This window comes from Bos mutus, chromosome 12, assembly GCF_027580195.1.
Source record: "Bos mutus isolate GX-2022 chromosome 12, NWIPB_WYAK_1.1, whole genome shotgun sequence".
Taxonomy (NCBI): Eukaryota; Metazoa; Chordata; class Mammalia; order Artiodactyla; family Bovidae; genus Bos; species Bos mutus.
Genome location: NC_091628.1, coordinates 50,494,446 through 50,515,892, shown reverse-complemented (window position 1 = coordinate 50,515,892; position 21,447 = coordinate 50,494,446). Strand labels below are relative to the sequence as shown.

The 21,447-nt window shown below is 41.4% G+C and overlaps 2 protein-coding genes across 6 annotated transcripts in view; both read left to right on the top strand.

Moving 5' to 3' along the window:
• The first annotated feature begins 263 nt into the window (after positions 1-263).
• Positions 264-20,076, top strand: LOC102265864 (uncharacterized). The gene is made up of 6 exons (XM_070380589.1): positions 264-391; positions 3,768-3,808; positions 4,093-4,305; positions 6,348-6,564; positions 6,649-8,875; positions 19,944-20,076. Exons 1-5 carry the CDS (start codon positions 368-370, stop codon positions 6,772-6,774), a joined length of 621 nt encoding a protein of 206 aa, XP_070236690.1. The 5' UTR covers positions 264-367; the 3' UTR covers positions 6,775-8,875; positions 19,944-20,076.
• Positions 19,969-21,447, top strand: part of COMMD6 (COMM domain containing 6) — a 33,776-nt gene continuing 32,297 nt past the window's right edge. For all 5 annotated transcript variants that reach the window (XR_011466323.1, XR_011466324.1, XR_011466325.1 and 2 more), the window contains exon 1: positions 19,969-20,096. Coding sequence is in view for 1 of the 5 variants with exons in the window: in XM_014476816.2 (XP_014332302.2) it covers positions 19,971-20,096 (126 nt within the window). In the remaining 4 variants the exon portion in view is untranslated. The remainder of the gene's footprint in view (positions 20,097-21,447) is intronic.

Sequence of the window (21,447 nt, the reverse complement as noted above, 5' to 3'; positions counted from 1 at the left end):
AAAAGTTTAATGACACACTAGGTTATTTCTCGCTCCACATAGCACCATAATTCAAGGCTTAAACTTTAAGTTAAGATACGTTGAGAGATTAAAAAACAGGAGCCAGCTTTCTATTGCAGAAGGGAAAATAATCTTAGCTCGCTCCACAGCTCGCTCCCCTCACGCTTGGACTCTTCCGAGCCCAAGGGTCCGCTCGCGTGCCACGCATGCGCGAAGCGCGAGTCTAGGACCGCGTGCTTGCCGGCTCCCTCCCATTCCTGCAGAGTCAGCCCGAGGCGCTAGGGGGCGTGCCGCTGAGTCTTATTCATCGAGGAAGGAACCGGGCACTGCCCACCAGGAGGCCCCACAGCCAGAGAGTGACGGAGTCATGCCAAGAAGCTCCATTACCACGGTACAGAATTGATGTCTTGGCCTTGCCTGCTGTTACAGAGTGGGGGATATTTGTATGTACCTATACAGTTCCTTTTGACAAAAAAATGTCAAGTACCTATTATGAATCAGACGCCGTAACTAAGTGTTGGATACAATAAGCTGAGATTACCATAGTGTGAAAGAAGTGGGCAAAAGAACGAAGAATCACAGTACATGTGATACGTGTGTGATAATGTTAGCATGAGGTGGGTGAAACTACAGAAAAAGACAGCTAAAGGGGGAAGGGATTGTCCAGAAGGCTTCCTGGAGGAAGTGGACAGCTAGACTGAGCCCTTAAAAAAGTAGATGTTAGCCATTCAGAGAGGAGGGTGCTCTGAAGAAGGGAGAGTGTGCACGGTGACTACAGAGCCTGCAAGACTGAAGGGCAGTGGTTAGAAGTGATGCTGGAGAGATAGGCAGGGACTTCCCTGATGGCTTAGATGGTAAAGAATCCACCTGCAATGCAGAAGACCAGGGTTGGGTCCCTAGGTCTAGAAGATCCCTGGGGAAGGAAATGGCAACCCACTCCAGTATTCTTGCCTGGAGAATTCCATGGACAGAGGAGCTTGGCAGGCTACAGTCCACGGAGTCACAAAAGAGTGGGACAGGGCTAAGTGACTAACACGTTCACTTTCAGCTGGTCCAAACATCAGGGCTTCATCCTGAAAACAAGGGGGAACCTCTGAAGGATTTTAAGAAGGATTTTCATCTCTCTTTTCAGGCTTTTAGTTCTGTAAGGCCTGAAGTATTGTCTTTTTTTTTTTTATTCTTCACATTGTTTTCCCCAAAGCCTAACCCAATGCCTGATACAGTAGATGCCGAATAAATATTTGAGGAATGAATGGAATAATCAGATATGCAGAAACACTATTTTCAGTAATGTGGGAAATTTCAGTTCAGTTCAGTTCACTCGCTCAGTTGTGTCCGACTCTTTGCAACCCCATGAATCGCAGCACACCTCGCGGCCTCCCTGTCCATCACCAACTCCCGGAGTTCACTCAGACTCATGTCCATCGAGTCGGTGATGCCATCCAGCCATCTCATCCTCTGTCGTCCCCTTCTCCTCCTGCCCTCAATCCCTCCCAGCATCAGAGTCTTTTCCAATGAGTCAACTCTTCGAATGAGGTGGCCAAAGTACTGGAGTTTCAGCTTTAGCATCATTCTTTCCAAAGAACACCCAGGACTTATCTCCTTGAGAAAGGACTGGCTGGATCTCTTTGCAGTCCAAAGGACTCTCAATAGTCTTCTCCAACACCACAGTTCAAAAGCATCAATTCTTCAGGGCTCAGCTTTCTTCACAGTCCAACTCTCACATCCATACATGACCACTAGAAAAACCATAGCCTTGACTAGACAGATCTTTGTTAGCAAAGTAATGTCTCTGCTTTTGAATATGCTATCTAGGTTGGTCATAACTTTCCTTCCAAGGAGTAAGTGTCTTTTAATTTCATGGCTGCAATCACCGTCTGCAGTGATTTTGGAGCCCCAAAAAATAAAGTCTGACACTATTTCCACTGGTTCCCCAGCTATTTTCCATGAAGTGATGGGACTAGATGCCATGATCTTCATTTTCTGAATGTTGAGCTTTAAGCCAACTTTTTCACTCTCCTCTTTCATTTTCATCAAGAGGCTTTTGAGTTCCTTTTCACTTTCTGCCATAAGGGTGGTGTCATCTGCATATCTGAGGTTATTGATATTTCTCCCAGCAATCTTGATTCCAGCTTGTGCTTCTTCCAGCCCAGCGTTTCTCATGATGTACTCTGCATAGAGGTTAAATAAGCAGGGTGGGAAATTTGCCAGAGTAAAATGATGAGAGACTTAACTAAGGCAGTAGCCATGGAGATAGAGGGGCAGACACAGATTAAAGAAATTCTCTTGGAAGGGGGTATCCTTCTGTTGAGCCGTGGTTGTCATTGATGACACCAGAGATCTGACCTGGGATAGAGTGTATTACTGCTGCACCCAAGAGATGGAAAGCAGGAAGATGAGCAGTTAGGGAGTGGGGAAAAGATTATCACATTGAGTTTGCCTTGCTTGGGGAACTTCCAGCTCTCCCACTTATGTTCTTCTGGCCACCATTCTTCAACTTCCAAGAGTTTCCAAGAGTCCCCATTCTCCTTATCTATCTGAGAGACTGTTACTATATACTCCCAGCTGTGAGTTGTTAAATCTGTGATGCCTAGCTCATGGTGAGCAGCCACAGTTGCATCATCACTTCAGTTGCACAGCCAGGCTCTTAGTGGCATGCCAGGGGCTGTTTTTCAAATGACTTGCTGTCAGGGGAATGATGTTGCTCCGAAATCGTGAGGTCCTGCACTCTGACTCTCCTTTTATGGCTTGCCTAGGACTCCCAGCAGCATGGACCTCTCTAGTGCCATTGGATCTGCTGAGACATAGGGTCAAACAGAAGGCAGCTTGCATTCCAGCATGGCCTTGCTCCAGAGCATTGTCTTGCTCAGGGACCTATTCCAACTGGCAGCCAGCCATATCACCCGTAACTGTGTTACACCTGTATTCCCAAATTAGGCATTTGCTGCCTCCAAAAGCTAGAAACCCACCAAGTGCTCCATTTTTGCCTGTTAAGAGAAATTGCAGCGTGCAATAGCCAGTCCTTCACCATGGAGAGGTTGTCCTCTTATGCCCTAGGCCTTTGGACCCATAAAAACTTCATGTAATAGCCTCTGAAGTTTGTAGGGTTTAACTCCCAGCCTCTGGCATGCATGCATGTATTCATAAGGCCAATACTTTTTAAACTTGAATGTGCGTACAAATACCTGGGGAATATGAAATGCAAACTTTGATTCAGTAAGTGTAAGATGGGGCCCATGATGCATTATTGGGCCCCATGTTTGGGTTTTTTTTTTTTTTTAATGGAAGTAGACTTGATTTACAATGTTGTGTTCTGTTCTGGTGTACAGCAAAGTCATTCAGTTATACATATATGTAAGGCCTCCATTTTTAAATTCTTCCTTTATCTATATCCTTTGCTATATAACATCGAAGTGTTTTCCACTAGAGCAAAGTAGTGTCAATTCTCATTATTCATAGAATCTGTGTTTTGGTTTATCTATTTGTCTACATGTATTTGTAACCACCAAATCGCTACGCATGTCACTTTCAAGGTCATTTACAGACATGCCTGGAGTAGCAAAAATATTGAGTTCCCAGCTGAGGTCAAGCAAGTCTGTGCTCTGCCATCTTCTTTGAAGTCTTGTATTGGAAATGTATGCTTTCTGCAGTCTATTTCATGCCATATATATGTATATTTGCAATGCTGTGCTTTTTGTTGATGATTTGACTGTATAGAATGGCCCCAAGCATTGTGCTCATGTGCTGTTTTGTATTCCCACACACAGGAAGACTGTGACATGCCTTGTAGAGAAAATACATATATTAGGTAAGTTCCTTCAGGCATGAGTTATAGTGTTGTTAGCCCTGGGATCAGTGTTAATGAATCAATAATATAGATTAAATGTGGTGACTTTAAACAAAAATATACATAAAAATGTATCGATCGGTTGATTAAAATGTGACCAGAGGCTCGCAAGAACTTAACCTGTTCCCGTGAGGAGCAATGGTTCGGCATTTACTAACTCAGTGTTCGTGGTTGCTTTATAATGAGAATCAACTGTATATCTCCCTACTTCTTGACTTTGAGTTCAGCCATGTGATCTGTTACAGTCAATGGAGAAGAAATAATGGTATTCCAGTTCCAAGTCCAGGCCTAAATAAGCTTCTGCTTGCTGTTTGTACTTGTATCATCACCTGGAGCAGAATGAGCTTGGGCCAGCCTGCTGGTTCCAGGAAGAGAGTAATAGACATTTGGAACACAGCAGAAGCACTTCAGCTGAGCCCAGCCTCCATTGGCCAACCCACTGCTAACCCTCAAGACATGTAAGCTAAATAAATGTTTGCTTGTAATATGACATTGGGAATTTGTGGTGGTGGTGGTGGTGGCAGGGTTTATACAACAACACCTAATTGCTAGATCTGCCCCAAATTTTCATACTCAAATTCAGAGGAGTAACCAGGTGTCAGTTGATACAGCTGCCCCAAATTCAAATAACCAAATAAAAACATGTAGTTGTTACCTCCAAAAATGTTATTTCCTACACGACTAAACTCATAGTCTCATTTTTTCCAGCAACTATTACAAATTCGGCAGCTTCTATTCAAACACATCAGGAAGTTTTTGACAAATTGATGTTTGATGTCTTAATAAAAGTATTTGAGACCCTGCTAAGCTGCTAAGTCACTTCAGTCGTGTCTGACTCTGTGCCACCCCATAGACGGCAGCCCACCAGGCTCCCCCATCCCTGGGATTCTCCAGGCAAGAACACTGGAGTGGGTTGCCATTTCCTTCTCCAATCCATGAAAGTGAAAAAAACTGCTCTTATTTTTATCAAGTTCTTTCTTGTATTCTGAGGGATCTGGCAGCTTCTCCAACCTTGAACTGAAATAAGCAACCTTTTTGTTTTTGTTTTTTAATTATTTTTTTAGTTGCAGTGTGTGGGATCTAGTTCCCTGACAAGAGATCGAACCCAGGGACCCTGCATTGGGAGCAAGGACCACCAGGAAGTTCCCAACCTTTTTGTTTTATTTACTTAAGTCTACTCACGTTTTTGGAAATTGTAATTCAGTTGATTTGTAAGAAGACGTGGAATTTTGGTCCTTCTTCCAATAACCCATATTTGCCTTACTGGTATAAGTTTACAACCAACCCACTATTCTCTTTCCTGCCTGGTTCCATTCCTGGTAGCTTTCTGTTATGCCAAATCACAGCATAATCTTTTAAAAGACATTCACATGGCATTTGAACATAGTGTGTACACAGCCAACAATTCCCATAATTCAGTAGAAGTGTTGAACGGCTATAACCAAGTTCACGCACACACCTACAAAAACAGCTGAGTCACACCTGCCGCCTGACTATCTGCCATTGTAAGGAGCCATCTGATGCAACGTGCAGTATGATTTCTGAGGAGTCAAATGAGAAAAAATATGCAGCTAACAATTGATGAAATCCAGGATTTCAACATCTGACTTAATCAAATAAGGTTGGCAAAGCAGTCATAACTAGTCCAGGGAATCTTCCAAGACAAGGCTCCACCCGTCTTTCCCTGTAGCTATTGGAGAGGGTGTTTCTCTGCACACCTGTAACTTATTCATGGCACACCACTATGATTACTGTCTTATATTATTTATCCCAGTAGGAATGTGTCCAGCTTTCTTTATGTGTAGAGACCGTGTCATCTGCCTTTAGCCTGTGTTTCATTGCCAAGCAACCATCCTAAAACATAGCCTTTTTGCAATACTTAAGAACATATCATAACCTAATATAATTTGGCCTCATTTGTCGGCAGTATGGATAAAAAAGTGTACCCCCAATAAGAAATCATGACTAGCATAATATTATCATGTTTCTATAAGCCAGGCATTTAATCTATCAGGTCTCCTTTTAAAAATGAGACTCTGTAAGGGCTGATGCTGAAGCCGAAACTCCAATACTTTGGCCACTTGATGTGAAGAACTAACTCATTTGAAAAGACCCCGATGCTGGGAAAGACCGAAGGCGGGAGAAGGGGACGACAGAGGATGAGATGGTTGGATGGCATCACCGACTTAATGGACATGAGTCTGAGTAAACTCCGGGAGCTGGTGATGGACAGGAATGACTGGCGTGCTGCAGTCCATGGGGTCGCAAACAGTCGGACACGACTGAGAGACTGAACTGAGTTCATTGATTTCTAACCAGTCTGCGCCGCCACAAGTTGCGCTTGCGCAGAGGGCGCTGTGGGCGGCAGACAGGATGAGTCCATGTCTATGGGATAGGTAGGGGGTGGCGGCATCCTAAAGATAGTCGCTCTTTCCCTGCACAGGTTATATGCCAAATATTAAAACCTTTTCCTTTACAGTATTTTCTTTATTACTGTTAGGCTCCATAAAACTGATGTCTTATTGAGACTAAGGAGAATAATACAAAGATGTTTCTATCCTCCCCCCACGTACCCTGCATGGGCCGGGCCTCGAGGGGCGGGAAGAGGAAGCGGAAGTGTTTGTGACTCCTGGGAGCGTCCGCCAGAGTGGATGGTGGGAGCCCTGAACCGTGCTATGGAGGAGTCCAGTGAGCCCCAGTTGGATGCTAAGTCCAAGGTAAGGCCTGGTTTGAAAGGAACTGGGGCAGCGGGCTCCGAAGCAAGACTGTTCCCTGAATTGTGTTTTCTGCTTCCATTTCAGGTCACCAGCCAGGTGAGTGAGTGGCCATCCAGTCCCGTCCCCCGCCCGGCTCTGCTGGGCAAGGGATGGGCGACTGAACCTGGCCCTTCGCCCGCCCCCGGCAGCTGCGGGATGATGCCACCGTGAGCCTTTCCTAGCACGCCCTTCTACCAAGGCCTGTGTCCGCGAGCCCCTGAGTTTCGTCCCGCCTTCTTGATTGCTCCTTCCACTTTGCTCCTGAGGTTGTAGCCACTTATTTCCCCCAACCACTCCAGCCCAAAGAGTACAGACCAGATGTTAATCTTCCTTGATTAAGCGCCGTTGTTTCGATACTAGGTGCACAGTATTTGGGCATGTAATATATACAGAGAAGAAATTGTTAAAATTTGCGAAGATAGCACCGCAAACATTTTCTTGGCCCTTAAAAAGCAGTTTGTTGAAGATGAAGAGTTTACCTCTTCAACCTTTCAGTGTTTGTATTTTTTATGCTTGGGATAAGAATTTGAATTTTTAAGTATATCTTAGGACGGTTTCTTTGTTGCAAGAGTTCCTGTCTTTTTTCAACTAATAAACTGTTTTTAGCAAGTAACCTGGGAGAAGGCAATGGCACCCCACTCCAGCACTCTTGCCTGGAAAATCCCATGGACGGAGAGCCTGGTGGGCTGCCGTCTGTGGGGTCGCACAGAGTCGGACATGACTGAGCGACTTCACTTTCACTTTTCGCTTTCATGCATTGGAGAAGGAAATGGCAACCCACTCCAGTGTTCTTGCCTGGAGAATCTCAGGGACGGGGGAGCCTGGTGGGCTGCCGTCTGTGGGGCAGCACAGAGTCGGAAACGACTGAAGTGACTTAGCAGCAGCAGCAAATAACCTGTAACACTACCCAGAAGAGTATTAAAAGAGTATTTTAAACACAGAAGTTACCCACGACCACAAAAATATAAGGGCTGAGATAAATAAGGAGAACACAGGGACTGAGAGATGTCCATTGACTGCCCTCTGACATCGCTCCAGCTGACCTTGCTGCTGTTTTTGAGGATTCCTGAGAGATTGGGGGAAAAGCAGATAGTAATCAACCCCCTGTCTGGCTTTGCTCAGAGTTACTGCTTAATAACTTGAATTCAGTCTGTCATAAATCATCTCAACCATTTTCTTACGTTAAGTCCTATGTTTATTTGAGTAAGGTATCCTGAGACTGAAGTATACTGGATTCCAGAGTTTTAAACATTGAACCTTTTTTTTGATGGGGGAGGGTGAAGGGGAAGATGTGTTTGAAACAACACATTTATTCTTACAGTGCTGGAGATGAGAAGTTCAAAATTATCAAGAGGGAGGGGATATATGTATAATTATGACTGATTTGCATTGTATGGCAGAAACCAACACAACATTGTAAAGCAATTTTCCTCCAATTAAAAAATAAATTTAAGAAAAAGCCCAAAATTAGTCTTGTGGAACTAAAGTCAAGGTACCAGCAGGCTGTGTTTCTTCTGGAAGTTTTAGGGGAGAATCTGCTTCCTTGTCTGTTTCAGCTTCCTGCATTCCTTCCCTGTGGCCTCTTCTTCCATCTTCAAAGTGCATCCTTCCGGCCTCTGCTTCTGTCATCACCTGTCTTTCCTGCTTTCATCACCATGTTGCCTTTTTTGATGTTGACCCTTCTCCACTTTCTTCTAAAGCCCAGCTGGATAATCCAGAAAAACCTCCCCACATCAAGATCCTTAATTTAGACACATCTACAGAGTCTGTTTTGTCATGTAAAGTACCATATTCACAGGTTTCTGGGGATTGCAATGTGGACATCTTTGGGGATTGTTGCTCAGTGTGCTCTACATCCCATCACACACTCGTTCACATGTTATATGATTGTGCATAGAAAAAGCCAAGATAATTTACAAGTAGACTATTAGAAATGATATTAGAGTTTAGGAAGATGATTCAGTGTTTTTCTGTAGTTCAAACACAGAGAGTTGAAAAATATTTTTGAAAAGATGTCATTTTTAACATTAGTAGGTCGGTCGTAAGTGCCTTGCAATAAATCTAACAAAAGATGTTTGAACTTTTATGAATAAAATTATAAAAAGTGACTGACTTCTGGTTTCTGGTCCAGTGTGTAAGGAGTTTGGAAGTCATCACTCTGCCTTCAAATAAGTGAAAAGCTGAACAGACTGAAAAATGAACAGTTCTTCTTGGATTTGTCAGAGAAGTGAGGTCACAGGGCAAACTGCTGTCCCCTGAATTGGAGAGACAGGTGAATACAAAGAATCACAACTTGCCACAACACAAACCGCCATAAAATCCAGTGCCAGGGTAGGAAAACCCAAACTGTAATTGATGAATTCTTGGGAGGCTCAGAGTAGACATTCAGTTCAGTCACTCAGTTGTGTCCGACTCTGCGACCCCATGAATCACAGTACGCCAGGCCTCCCTGTCCATCACCAACTCCCGCAGTTTACTCAAACTCATGTCCATTGAGTTGATAATGCCATCCAGCCATCTCATCCTCTTCCATCCCCTTCTCCTGACCCCGATCCCTCCTAGCATCAGGGTCTTTTCCAGTGAGTCAACTCTTCATGAGGTGGCCAAAGTACTGGAGTTTCAGCTTCAGCATCAGTCCTTCCAGTGAACACTCAGGACTGATCTCCTTTAGGATGGACTGGTTGGATCTCCTTGCAGCCCAAGGGACTTTAAAGAGTCTTCTCCAACACCACAGTTCAAAAGCATCAATTCTTTGGCACTCAGCTTTCTTCACAGTCCAACTCTCACATCCATACATGACCACAGGAAAAACCATAGCCTTGACTAGACGGACCTTTGTTGGCAAAGTAATGTCTCTGCTTTTGAATATGCTATCTAGGTTGGTCATAACTTTCCTTCCAAGGAGTAAGCGTCTTTTAATTTCATAGCTGCAAATACCATCTGCAGTGATTTTGGAGCTCCAAAAAAAATAAAGTCTGACACTGTTTCCACTGTTTCCCCATCTATTTCCCATGAAGTGATGGGACCAGATGGCATGATCTTCATTTTCTGAATGTTGAGCTTTAAGCCAACTTTTTCATTCTCCTCTTTCACTTTCATCGAGAGGCTTTTTAGTTCCTTTTCACTTTCTGTCATAAGGGGGGTGTCATCTGCATATCTGAGGTGATTGATATTTCTCCCGGCAATCTTGATTCCAGCTTGTGCTTCTTCCAGTCCAGTGTTTGTCATGATGTACTCTACATATAAGTTAAATAAGCAGGGTGACAATATACAGCCTTGACATACTCCTTTTCCTATTTGGAACAAGTATGTTGTTCCATGTCCAGTTCTAACTGTTGCTTCCTGACCTGCATATAGGTTTCTCAAGAGGCAGGTCAGGTGTAGACAGGTGTGAGATAAAATCTCAGTTACCCCACCCCTTACCCCCAGTTGTTAGGGGGACCTCACACTTCTGTTTTACCTCCAGTAACTCAAATGGAATATTTTTATTCAAAGTTCATGATGTGCTTTTTGATATGTTTTAAAATAAAAAATGGTTATTTGTATTTAGTAGTATTGTAAGGGGAAAAAATCGTTGACATAGCGATGTCATTTCTATTTGTAGTATGTGCTTTTTCAATGTACCAGATATAGCTCATTTTTAGGACTAAAGCTAGTTTAAATTCTTTGAGCTGTAATACCTTCTGTCTTTAAATATTTCTCACCAGTATAAGAATCAGCAAGATTATTTGGGACCACATGTCCAGTGAGAGTTCACACCTCACATACAGTCTGTCAGCAAGCATTCCCTCTTACATTCTCTAAATTTATCTCCCCTTGCTGCCATCATCTTCTTGTGTAGATACTGTTGTTGTTTAGTCACAAGTCATGTCCAGCCCTTTGCGTCCTGTGGACTGTAGCCTGCCAGCTCCTCTGTCCATGGGCTTTCCCAGACAAAAATACTGGAGTGGGTTTCCATGTCCTCCTCCAGGGGATCTTCATGACCTAGAGATTGAACCCATGTCTCCTGTATTGCAGGCAGATTCTGTACCACTGAGCCACCAGGGAAACCCCTAGATACTACATTTGGCTCACAGTTTGGTCTTTTTGTTTTCCTTAAAACTTCCATGTGCTGTTCATCAATCTGGAGGGACTTTTGCCATCTAGACCAGGTCTTTTCCCTTCTTGAAGCCAATTATAAGAATTTCTGTCTCACTAGAAAAAAGTCTTATGTGTTTCTTTGGAAGGAATGATGCTAAAGCTGAAACTCCAGTACTTTGGCCACCTCGTGCGAAGAGTTGACTCATTGGAAAAGACTCTGATGCTGGGAGGGATTGGGGGCAGGAGGAGAAGGGGACGACAGAGGATGAGATGGCTGGATGGCATCACTGACTCGATGGACGTGAGTCTGAGTGAACTCCGGGAGTTGGTGATGGACAGGGAGGCCTGGCGTGCTGTGATTCATGGGGTCGCAAAGAGTCGGACATGACTGAGCGACTGATCTGATCTGATCCTAAAGGCTCTTCAAACGATGACCCTTTGTTTCTTCCACACTCTTCTAGCTCATGCCACTCCAGCCTCATTCTCCAGGTATCCATGTGCCTTTTTCCTTCACTTGACTCAGGTGTCTCTGCATTCAGAAATCATCTCCTCATAGAGATCTGCCCCAGGCTGTAACTAAATAGCCTTCCTGGTCACTCTGTCCCCTTATGTGCATTTTTAAAACCTCTTTTGGGACTCTAGTGATTAAGACTGAGCTCCCACTGCAAGGGGTGCAGTTTCCATCCCTGGTTGGGGCACTAAGAGACCATATGCCAGGAGATGTGGCCAAAAAAAATTATTGTTTTTCATACTTACTGCAACCATATTGTATATGTATTTGCTTATTGTCTGTCTTCCCAAATAGAATGTAAGTTTCTGAGGTCAGGAACTTTAATTTTTTTAATAGTCCCAGTGCCTAGAACATAGTATTGCTATTGTTTCCTAAATACTTCACTGAATATTGGGGCATAGAGACATAGTAACTTGTCCAAAGCCACATGGGTAGAAGGATGCAGAGGTGAACTTCAAACTCAGGTCTGTCGACTTGGGTCTGAACTTGTTAAATTTAACAAACCATCCCATCTTATCCAGCACCAGAAGGTCTAAGGTTACTCATTGCTTCACATTCCTATTCTTACAGTCATTGTTTTGAACTAATTCGCGGTTCCCTTTTATAGATGTCTAATTAGAACTCCTTATCGTAGATGAATGATCGTTGCCACATTTTATTGCTTTCCTTCTTGCTAGTTTTATAGTATAAATCAACAGAAGGATGGTATTGACACATGACATCTAGTGCCATTTTCCCTCTTCCTATTTATGAGATACGTGTGCGAGCTAAGTCGCTAAAGTCGTGTCTAACTCTTTGTGACCCCATGGATTGTAGCCCACCAGGCTCCTCTGTCCATGGGATGCTCCAGGCAAGAATACTGGAGTGGGTTACCATTCCCTTCTCCAGGGGATCTTTCCAACCCAGGGACTGAACCTGTATCGCTTGAATCTCCTGCATTGGCAAGTGGGTTCTTTACCGCTATGGTCACCTAACATGATATATATGAGACAGTGACTTAAATTTTTGTACAGTTTGTGTAATAATTTATAAAATGCATGACTCTTCTCCTGTGTGTTGTATTGGGAGCTACAAGTCACATGAGGATGTATGAACTCCCTTCAGGGACTTTACAGTCTAGTAGAGGGTCGGGGTGGAGAAGGCAATGGCAACCCACTCCAGTACTCTTGCCTGGAAAATCCCATGGATGGAGGAGCCTAGTGGGCTGCAGTCCACGACTTCACTTTCACTTTTCACTTTCATGCATTGGAGAAGGAAATGGCAACCCACTCCAGTGTTCTTGCCTGGAGAATCCCAGGGACAGGGGAGCCTGGTGGGCTGCCGTCTATGGGGTCGCACAGAGTCAGACACGACTGAAGCGACTTAGCAGCAGCAGCAGCAGCAGAGGGTGGGGGAGGGAGACAGATCCACAGATGAGTACTGTTCAAGGCAGAATGTTCTAAGTGCCACGGTGTAAAAAGTAACATGAATATTCATGGAAAGGTTGAGTAAACCACGAAGGACTTCATGGCAGGGAAAACTGGGAGGCATTTTGAATTTTAGATAGACCTTTGAGAGTTGTATTCTAGAGGAATGAGCAGCATGAACAAAAGTGTGAAGATTGAAAGATAATGTAAAGAAAGGATGCGGTCCAGCTTGAGCACGAAAGTGATTTGGGACTGTGCTCTGAGGGGACTTAACTGCCAAGGGAAGGGTTGTAACTAGTTCTCGAGGCAGTAGGGTTTTGACCCACGATGCTAGATTTGGTTCCTTTATAAGTAGTGTTTAGAGTCTCCTCTGGATTGGAGCTGAGAAAGACCAAAGGCAAGAAACTTAATTAGGGAGCCGCAGTAAAATTGAAGGCAAACCTTTTTTTTTAAGTCATTTGTTTATCTCATCTTTGGCTGCTCTTGAGTCTTCATTGCTGTGTGCAGGCTTCCTCAAGTCGTGAGTGGGGGCTGCTCTTCCTTGTGGTGCACAGGCTTCTCATTGCCGCGGCCTCTCTTGTGATGGAGCACGGACTCTAGCACAGATTTCAGTAGTTGTGGCTCGTGGTCTTTAGAGTGTGGGCTTCAGCAGTTGTGGTGCACGGGCTCGGTTGCCCCATGGCTTGTGGGATCATCTCTGTCCAGGGATTGAAGCTGTGTCCCCTGCATTGGCAGGTGGTTTCTTAACCACTGGACCACCAGGGAAGTCTGAAGGTAGGCTTTTTAAAAGACTGTAATGGTGAGATTGGGAAGGAGGGAGTAAATGTCAGTGGCATTGACTGAAATCAGATCTTGAGTACCTAGGAATTTGTAAGTGTTTTGTGTTGCAGAGAGAGAAAAATCAAAATTAACTGAAGTTTCAAACCTGAGCCACTTGGAAAATAGGTCATTAAAACATTGTTTTAATTATTTGTGTTTGCTACAGTTTCTATAAATGGAGTTAAGATTAGCTAGTTTTGAGATTTCATTTTTGATAAATCATCATGTAGTAAGTTTATTAACAAAGCTATTTTCAGCTAGTTGTGTTTGCTCTGTTTGAGTTATCTGTCACCACATGACAAACCACCCCAAACTTCGTGACTTAAAACAGCTGTTTAATTGTTTCTCATGAGTCTGTGGGTTAACTGGGCTTAGCTGGGTGGTGGTTTCTACGCCCTCTCAGGTCAGCTGTGACCTCAGTCATCTAGGAGCCTAATTGGGCCGGAAGTGAAGAGGTCTCATATGCTAGTCACGACCTGGCCTGAGAGCTCAGTTGGAGCTGATAATAGGCGTGACTTGGTTCTTCCTCATGTGGCTGCTCACGTCATGGTGGCTGGGTTCCAAGTGGGTAGGTCCCAAGATCCAGCATTCCATGAAGAAGGAAGCACACGCTTCCAGTTCTCCTAAGGCTCAGGCTCACAGGTTCCAGAGCATCTTTTCTGCCATATTTTACTTGTCAAAACAAGCACAGGTACAGCTCAGATTTGTGCAGGGAGAAAATAAGGCCCCCTTCTTGATGTGAGGAGTGACGTGTACTTACAGAGAGGAGTGGAATTAGTTGTTGGAAACTGTCTTTGGAGATCACTTACCATATACCCCTGAATTTCTAAACATATTAGTTCAACAGATAACTTATTGGAACATTCAGTTTGTATCAGATCAGATAATGTTATAGTAGATTCAGTAGTAACTAGATTGATAAGGCCATTTCCCCCTATAGCGACATAGGGGATGAACCATAATTAACATGATTTTAGAAACTGTTCTAAAGGCTTCCCTGGTGCTCAGCAGTAAGGTATCCGCCTGCCAATGTAGGAGACCCAGGTTCAATGCCTGGGTCAGGAAGATCCCCAGGAGAAGGAAATGGCAACCCACTCCAATATTCTTGCCTGAGAAATCCCATGGACAGAGGAGCCTGGCGTGCTAACAGTCCATGGGGTCACAAAGAGTTGGACACGATTTAGCAACTAAATAAAATCACTAAGTCCTATGAAGAAAATCAAAGCATGAATGAAGGTACTGCTGAGCAAGATGAGAAAGGCTTAGCAAACATTGTCCACTTAGGCTAGAGCTAATAATATTCACAAGTGGCTAGTGGCTACTGTATTGGACAATGCAGGTCTAGCATTTAGAAGATGCTAAACATTTTTGCCCCATCCCAGACCTGTCTGCTTTTCTTTACCTATTAGAATTTCCTGTAATTGAATCATTGTCTTGTTGCAGCTAAGTATTGATATAATGAAAAGGGCTGGGATATGGAATCAGACAAATTTGGATTTGAATACCAGCTCTATTAGTTTTGTATCCTTGGATGAGTTGCTTAACAAATCTTTTCCTTATAGTACTTTAGAGAGCAGTTAATGTGTACAGAATACTTTGCATTTGAAAACTTTCATTTAAAAAAGGAGAGAACATATAAGTGTGTATTTTGTGATTCTGGCTATAAAACTTGCATACAAAAACTAGGAATGAGGACACAGGAATATGACGATAGTTTTTCAGATAGCAGAGTTTTGCATGATTATTTTTTAAATTTTCTCCTAGTTGTATTTTGAAAAATAAATTTAAACTGAAATGGTCTTAAAATTTTTTTCTTTGTACACAGTTTTTATTGTGATGTTTTTATGTTACTGATAACTTCAGCCATAATTTCTTGTTATTGTTCAGTTGCTAAGTTGTGTCCAACTCTTTGCGACCCTGTGTATTGTGGCATGCCGGGCCTCCCTGTCCTTCATTATCTCCTGGAGTTTACTCAGACTCATGTCCACTGAGTTGGTGATGGCATCCAACCGTCTCATCCTGTGTCAGCCCCTTCTCCTCTTGCCCTCAGTCTTTTCCCAGCATGAGGGTCTTCCAGTGAGTTGGCTCTTTGTGTAAGGTGGCCAAAGCTCTGGACCTTCAGCATCAGTCCTTCATTGAATATTCAGGGTTGATTTCCTTTAGGATTGACTGGTTTGATTTCCTTGCTGTCCAAGGGGCTCTCAAGCATCTTCTCCAGCACCTCAATTCGAAAGCATCAATTCTTCAGTGCTCAGCCTTCTTTATGGTCCAACTCTCACATCCATACATGACCACTGGAGGAACCATAGCTTTGATTATATGGTCCTTTGTAGGCAAAGTGATGTCTCTGATTTTGAATATATGAATATACTGTCTAAGTTTGTCATTGCTTTTCTTCCAAGGAGCAAGTGTCTCTGAATTTCATGGCTGAGGTCACCATCTGCAGTGATTTTGGAGCCCAAGAAAAGAAAATTGCCACTGTTTCCATTTTTCCCAACCTATTTACCATGAAGTCATGGGACCAGATGCCACGATCTTCATTTTTGAATGTTGAGATATAAGCAAGCTTGTCAACTAATTTTAGTGTGACAGACTACAGCTAATTTCTTTGTTTACCTTTTTATCTATACTTGCATCTTGATTTTTTTTTTCTTTGTGCATCTTGATTTTTTTTTTCTTTGTATTCATTTTACTTATGGATATTCTCTCTCTCTTTTTTTTTTTTTTACTACTGGGTTTTTCTGTAGTTTTTCTTTTAAAATTGTTTCCTTCATTCTATAAGAAATTTGAACTATATTGCTTTATTTTTAATATTCTCCATAGCCCTGGTTTTGTTTTTTATTCTTTTGAAAATCTTTTCTGCAGCTAATTCCTATTTAAGGCTCAACACACTTATTAGAAGTCTTGTTTTTAATTTGCATGTAAATATTCAGTTTAGAATTGGGAAATTCTCATCCCATAAACTTAATCCCAGCTGTTCTCCCCATGTAAAAAGCTCTTTTCCCCACAATAAATGACAGCTCTCCCTATTTTCCCATCTGCCAGTTCCACCATCATAATGGTCAGTGACTTGCAACATTGTGATCTTTAATTGCTGTTCTTCTTGAAATGTTCTGGATAATCCAGAGTTTTATTTCAGACTTTTCAATATTTTACTCTATCATTTTATTGTAGACACTAAAAATATAACTTCTTGCATCAATGAGTTGAATACATTTAAAAAATGATTGGTTAGGTTTCTGAATTTCACCATCTAACTGGTGTAAAGTGATATCTCTAATCATGAACTCCCTTGAAGTCTGTTCTGAAATTTCTAGCAGCTTAGTGAACATTCCTATTTAGATATTCCTTATCCCTTTTCTTTTTGTTAATTTTATTGGAGTATGGTTGATTTACAATATTGTGTTTTGGGTGTACAGCAAAGTGATTAAGTTATATATGCATATACATATATTAATTGTTTTTTAGATTCTTTTCTCAAATAGGTTATCACTTTTTGATAATACTTTTAGACTTAAAATATAAAAAGTCCTGGTTCCTATATGATATTCTCCTAGTCATTCGGGCTCAAACTCTTATAGTTGTGTTTGATACCTCCCTTAACCCTGCAGACAATCATCAAGACCTGTCAAGTCATTCTTTTATCAATAAGCCTAATCCTGCTTGTCACCACTGTAGTTCCAGTACAGAAAACCTTGAACCTGGATTACTGTGTTCTCCTGCCACCAGATGAATATTTTTAAATCAATACTTCCATGCTGTTCTCTGTACTCAGAAACTTTTAGTGAGTACCCGTTGCCAATTGGAAAAGTTTAAATAACTGACATGATAATGTTTTTCATAATAAGATAAAATACAGTTGACCCTTGAACAGTATAGGGATTAATCAATATGTAATTATAGTTGGTCCTCCATATCCTGGGTTCCTCTGCCTATAGGTGGATTCAACCAACTGCAGACTGTGTAGTACTCTGCTATTTACTATTAAAAAGCATCTGTGTGTAAGTGGATCCCTGCATTCAAACCCACATTTTTAAAGAGTCAACTCTAAATGAGAGTATTTTGAAAATTTGTACAGTTTTGCAAAAAGTTATGGCTTCTTGATTCTTGAACTTTTGTCAGCTTTATTTTCCATACTTTCTTATAAGAACCTTTCACTTGAAGACAGATAAATGCTCTGCCTGACCTGCATATAGGTTTCTCAAGAGGCAGGTCGGGTGGTCTGGTATTCCATCTCTTTCAGAATTTTCTACAGTTTATTGTGATCCACACAGTCAAAGGCTTTGGCATAGTCAATAAAGCAGAAATAGATGTTTTTCTGGAACTCTCTTGCTTTTTCGATGATCCAGCGGATGTTGGCAATTTGATCTCTGGTTCCTCTGCCTTTTCTAAAACCAGCTTGAACATCTGGAAGTTCACTGTTCACGTATTGCTGAAGCCTGGATTGGAGAATTTTGAGCATTACTTTACTAGCATGTGAGATGAGTGCAATTGTGTGGTAGTTTGAGCATTCTTTGGCATTGCCTTTCTTTGGGATTGGAATGAAAACTGACCTTTTCCAGGCTTGTGGCCGCTGCTGAGTTTTCCAAATTTGCCGGCATATTGAGTGCAGCACTTTCACAGCATCATCTTTTAGGATTTGAAAGAGCTCAACTGGAATTCCATCACCTCCACTAGCTTTGTTCGTAATGATGCTTTCTAAGGCCCACTTGATTTCACATTCCAGGATGTCTGGCTCTAGGTCAGTGATCACACCACTGTGGTTATCTGGGTCGTGAAGATCTTTTTTGTACAGTTCTTCTGTGTATTCTTGCCACCTCTTCTTAATATCTTCTGCTTCTGTTAGGTCCATACCATTTCTGTCCTTTATTGAGCCCATCTTTGCATGAAATATTCCCTTGGTATCTCTAATTTTCTTGAAGAGATCTCTAGTCTTTCCCATTCTATTGTTTTCCTCTATTTCCTTGCATTGATCACTGAGGAAGGCTTTCTTATCTCTTCTTGCTATTCTTTGAAACTCTGCATTCAGATGCTTGTATCTTTCCTTTTCTCCTTTGCTTTTCACTTCTCTTCTTTTCACAGCTATTTGTAAGGCCTCCCCAGACAGCCGTTTTGCTGAAATGAAGCTAATTTTCTGAAAGACTGGCCCAGTTTAGACTACCATCAGTGCACTGTGACATATCCTTCCATGCCAGTTTTAGAACTGTCAAACTTAAAATTGTGCTATTTTGGTGGGTGTGTAGTGATAACTCTGTGGTTTAAATGTCCATTTTCCTGTTTCCTTTCATATATTTATCAGCTTGTAGTTCTTTTCTTGTTTACCCATTATCCTTTCTCTATTTTTGTATGGGAAACTTTTATTTAAAAAGGACCTGTACAGTCTTTTTACTTATCAAAGATGTTAACCTTTTATCAGAACCAGCCTGGCCTTCATACTATAGCTGATTTTGTCTAAAGCCAGTCTGAAGATGGGAGGAAAGCTTTGTCCTTATATTAAACCCACCTTTTATAAAATTTTATTAATAAGTAAAGCTGTTTGCCCAGTAAGCATTCATTTGGTCGCAGAAGGTATTGGTCAGTAGGTATTTTTGATAAGTGCCTACTGTGTCCTACCTATCTGCCTAAGCTTTGGGTACAAGATACAAAATTTTCTTCCGTATACTATCTTAAGGTTTGAGCTCTGTATTAAGGGCTGCATTTATCCAGTCCTGTTTTATGTCATGGAAACACTGAGCAATCATTGAAAAGAATTAGCTAGAAAGTATTGATAGAAAGTATTACATACTCCAAAGCATGTAATCTTTGGAGTCAAAAAGACTTTGGTTTTAGCTAAGTCCAGAAATGTGTGACCTTGTGCATTTTATATCTGCTCTCTGAAATTCAGTTTTATCATCTGCAAAATGGAAATAATAGTCTATAATGTTATGATGATTCAGTGTGGCATTTAATGCATGTAAACTGCCTAGCACATCACCTGACGAGTATCCATCAGCAGTGATGAAATCTAAAACCACCTCCCCCAGTATTCATGCTAGTGTAAGGTTTCAGGTCAAGGACTGAGATGAGGAAGGAAACGAATTGTTCTCATGTGTGCCTCAGTCAATATGAAGATGGTGTATAACTCACGTTCCACTTTAGGACTTTCAGGTTGTGAAATGCGGGAAGGACATAAGTGGAACAGGAAAATGAGATAAGAGATGATTCAAAAGTCCCCTTAAGGACAGAAGCAAACTGAAAAAAACAAAGGAAAATGATATTGACACATCTGCCTCCCTTACACATCTGGTGGAAAATTTTTGTAATTATGACAGTGTTGTTGTTTTCCAGCCCTGTTTGTGTCCCTTTGCCTCTCTCCATGTTCATTTGATTATTATCCCCCTAACAATATTACGTTGAAGACATTTTCTTTTATTATGATTGGACTTGAAGTTAAAACTTGAATTTGAGAGCAGTAAATTTGAATAAATATCTGCATTCAGGGCAATGTTATAACTTGTGTATTATTGTGAACTCTTTTATTACAGCTCATAGATTTTGAGTGGAAGCTGGGTATGGCTGTGAGCTCCGACAGTTGCAGATCTCTTAAGTATCCTTATGTTGCAGTGATGCTCAAAGTGGCAGATCATTCAGGCCAAGTGAAGAACAAGTCCTTTGAAATGACAATCCCACAGTTTCAGGTTTGTGATACAACTCATTCAGTTTTAGCTGTTATTCTATAACTGCTGCCCAAAAAAGATACATAAAATCATTTTTAAGAGAAAATTGTAACTTTATTTGCAATTCTTTTGAGTGCTTTACATTTAACACATACAAAAGATCTCAATTTGTTTTATTTTGGAATTATTAATATATTATTTTTAATATAATATGTTGAATTTGTATATTTTGACATTCCATCACTTCCGTAGTACTCATCTGTGAGTATATTTAAGAAATTTGCATCTTTTCTAGCAGGGTATTTACTTTGTATTTAACTGTTTTATTCTTCATAGGCTTAATATTTAAGAATGACGAAGCTGAATGAATCTTACCTTTAAACAGTATTGACCTTGAATTTTCTGACTAATAATGTTTACTAAATGCAGATCAGACCACAAATACTAGTACTTGATAGCTAATTTTATCTGCTAGGGTTTTGAGTAACTTAGTAGCTTATATTTAGAATCATGTTATATATATTATTATTTTTAGTGTGTGTGTGCACACGCACACTCAGTTGCTCGATGTGTCCAATTCTCTGTGGGCCCATGGAGTAAAGCCCACCAGGCTCCTGTGTCTGTGGAATTCTCCAGGCAAGAATAGTGGAGTGGACTGCCATTTCATCCCCCAGGGGATCTTCCTGACCAAGGGGTCAAACCTGTAACTGTCGAGTCTCTTGCATTGGCAGGCAGATTCTCTATCACTGCACCACCTGGGAAGCCCCATTGTATATACTGTTATTTCACCTCTTTTCTGTAAGCAAGAAAGGGGGAAAGAAGGTAGATGAGAAATCAGATTTCCTTTTCAATGTACATACAGGGAAATGCTTTGTCTTTGGCTAATTTAACTGACCTTAGAGTTTTGTCTTGGTTTGTTCATTTTGATGCCTATGGTGAGTGAATAGATATGAATTCTTAATTACAACTCTTCCTACTCTAAAAAAGTCAAATAATCTAAGAAAGGCCACCAAGATGAATGAAATGGAAATGTAATGAGAATTCTTTATAAAACTGAAAATATATTGGTCCCAGACTTTTTCTTTTTTCTTCTTGATATATATATTGTATTGAAGTACGGCTGACTTACAGTGTTTCAGGTACACAGCAGGGTGATTCAGTTATACATATACATATATTATTTTTGAGATTATTTTCCATTATAGGTTATTACAAGATATTGACTGTTGTTCCCTGTGCTATACAGTATACCTTTGTTGCTTGTTGTAGATCTGCTGTTTCTTTTAGATTAGAAATCTAGCATTCTATTCATACAAAATCAAGTGGAATCAAAATGTCATAATTTTTTTAGACAAAATTTATGTTTTCTAAA